Here is a 1,755-nt window from a genome sequence, read left to right as displayed (position 1 = left end):
TTATAATGATTATAGTTGTATACACCTCTTTATAATGATTATAGTTGTATACACTCTTTATGATGATTATAGTTGTATACACTCTTTATAATGATTATAGTTGTATACACCTCTTTATAATGATTATAGTTGTATACACCTCTTTATAATGATTATAGTTGTATACACCTCTTTGTGATGATTATAGTTGTATACACCTCTTTATAATGATTATAGTTGTATACACCTCTTTATAATGATTATAGTTGTATACACCTCTTTATAATGATTATAGTTGTATACACCTCTTTATGATGATTATAGTTGTATACACCTCTTTATAATGATTATAGTTGTATACACCTCTTTGTGATGATTATAGTTGTATACACCTCTTTATAATGATTATAGTTGTATACACCTCTTTATAATGATTATAGTTGTATACACCTCTTTATAATGATTATAGTTGTATACACCTCTTTATGATGATTATAGTTGTATACACCTCTTTATAATGAATATAGTTGTATACACCTCCTTATAATGATTATAGTTGTATACACCTCTCCAGATGATTATAGTTGTATACACCTCTTTATAATGATTATAGTTGTATACACCTCTTTATAATGATTATAGTTGTATACACCTCTTTATAATCATTATAGTTCTATACACCTCTTTATAATGATTATAGTTGTATACACCTCTTTATAATGATTATAGTTGTATACACCTCTTTATATAATGTCAGAAGTAAAGAATAGTGTTATACAAGAGATTATAAAGAAGATACAAAGATATGTATTCGAGAGACGTAATAATGCTACCAACAGATATGGATGATTATGACACTTGATGTTGTTAGGGTTACGTATTGACGAGGCATTCGCTGACTTTGATCCATATAGACATAAGGTTATCACTTCGACTCAGTTTATTAGAGTACTCGATACCATCTTAAGATCATCATCATCCTCTTCTCACATACAACATAAAGAGGTAGTAGTAGTAAAAGCATTAATAGGCTCAGCGATGATATTATTATTAATATGATCAGGCTTATGAACTCTTGGCACAATACTATCAAGTGCAGAATGGTATGATACATTATGCTAATTTCTGTGATGATGTAAATAAAGTATTCTGTCTATATAAGCATTTAGAGAAGTATCCAACAGTAGAGATACCACAACCAGGTAGTAGTAGTACTATTGGTGAAGAAAAACATGATCATATCACTACTACTACTATCACCGACCTTGATGAGAAAAGGTAACAACAACACTACTATTATTATTATGATGAGTAACAAGACTCTGAATAACAATAGTCTGGTAATACATGTGTAGGTATGCTGATGCTGATCTAATTAGGGTACTATATAGACTAGGATTCTTATGCTCCACTCGAGGATTCTCCTTAAACTACCAGTAGGATTATTATTGAGATCATCACCAGTAGCAGTCTCATTAGGTTTGAGGTCTTTGATCATCATAATACTGGTAGTGTTACTACTACACAATTCTTGCGAAACTTCCCATTATATGAAGCTCTTACTAAGGATGAGAAGGATATATTACTCAAACGGTAGTGTTATGATGAAGGATACTAAGAGACGAAGAGTAGTAGTAGTAGTTACTCTCATCTTACTAACGACTGTGAGATGATTAATTACAAGGCATTGAGGGAAGATATCCAAGCTGCTGCTGCTGCTGTTATCCAGCCGTTTAGTCCTACTAGTAGTAAGGATCATCATCATGGTAATACCAC

General features: G+C 31.2%; 1 protein-coding gene across 1 annotated transcript; it reads left to right on the top strand.

Annotated features, from left to right (window-relative positions):
• Window positions 1–729: 729 nt before the first annotated feature.
• Window positions 730–1,576, top strand: Pmar_PMAR018741 (hypothetical protein; the record flags this gene model as incomplete). The annotated part of the gene is made up of 4 exons (XM_002783547.1): window positions 730–799; window positions 851–927; window positions 1,043–1,181; window positions 1,536–1,576. 4 exons carry the CDS (start codon window positions 730–732, stop codon window positions 1,574–1,576), a joined length of 327 nt encoding a protein of 108 aa, XP_002783593.1.
• Between the last annotated feature and the right edge of the window lie 179 nt (window positions 1,577–1,755).

Source organism: Perkinsus marinus (assembly GCF_000006405.1).
Source record: "Perkinsus marinus ATCC 50983 genomic scaffold scf_1104296936966, whole genome shotgun sequence".
Taxonomy (NCBI): Eukaryota; Perkinsozoa; order Perkinsida; family Perkinsidae; genus Perkinsus; species Perkinsus marinus.
The sequence above is the reverse complement of the archived record's forward strand: the minus strand, read 5'-3'. Positions and strand labels throughout refer to the sequence as shown.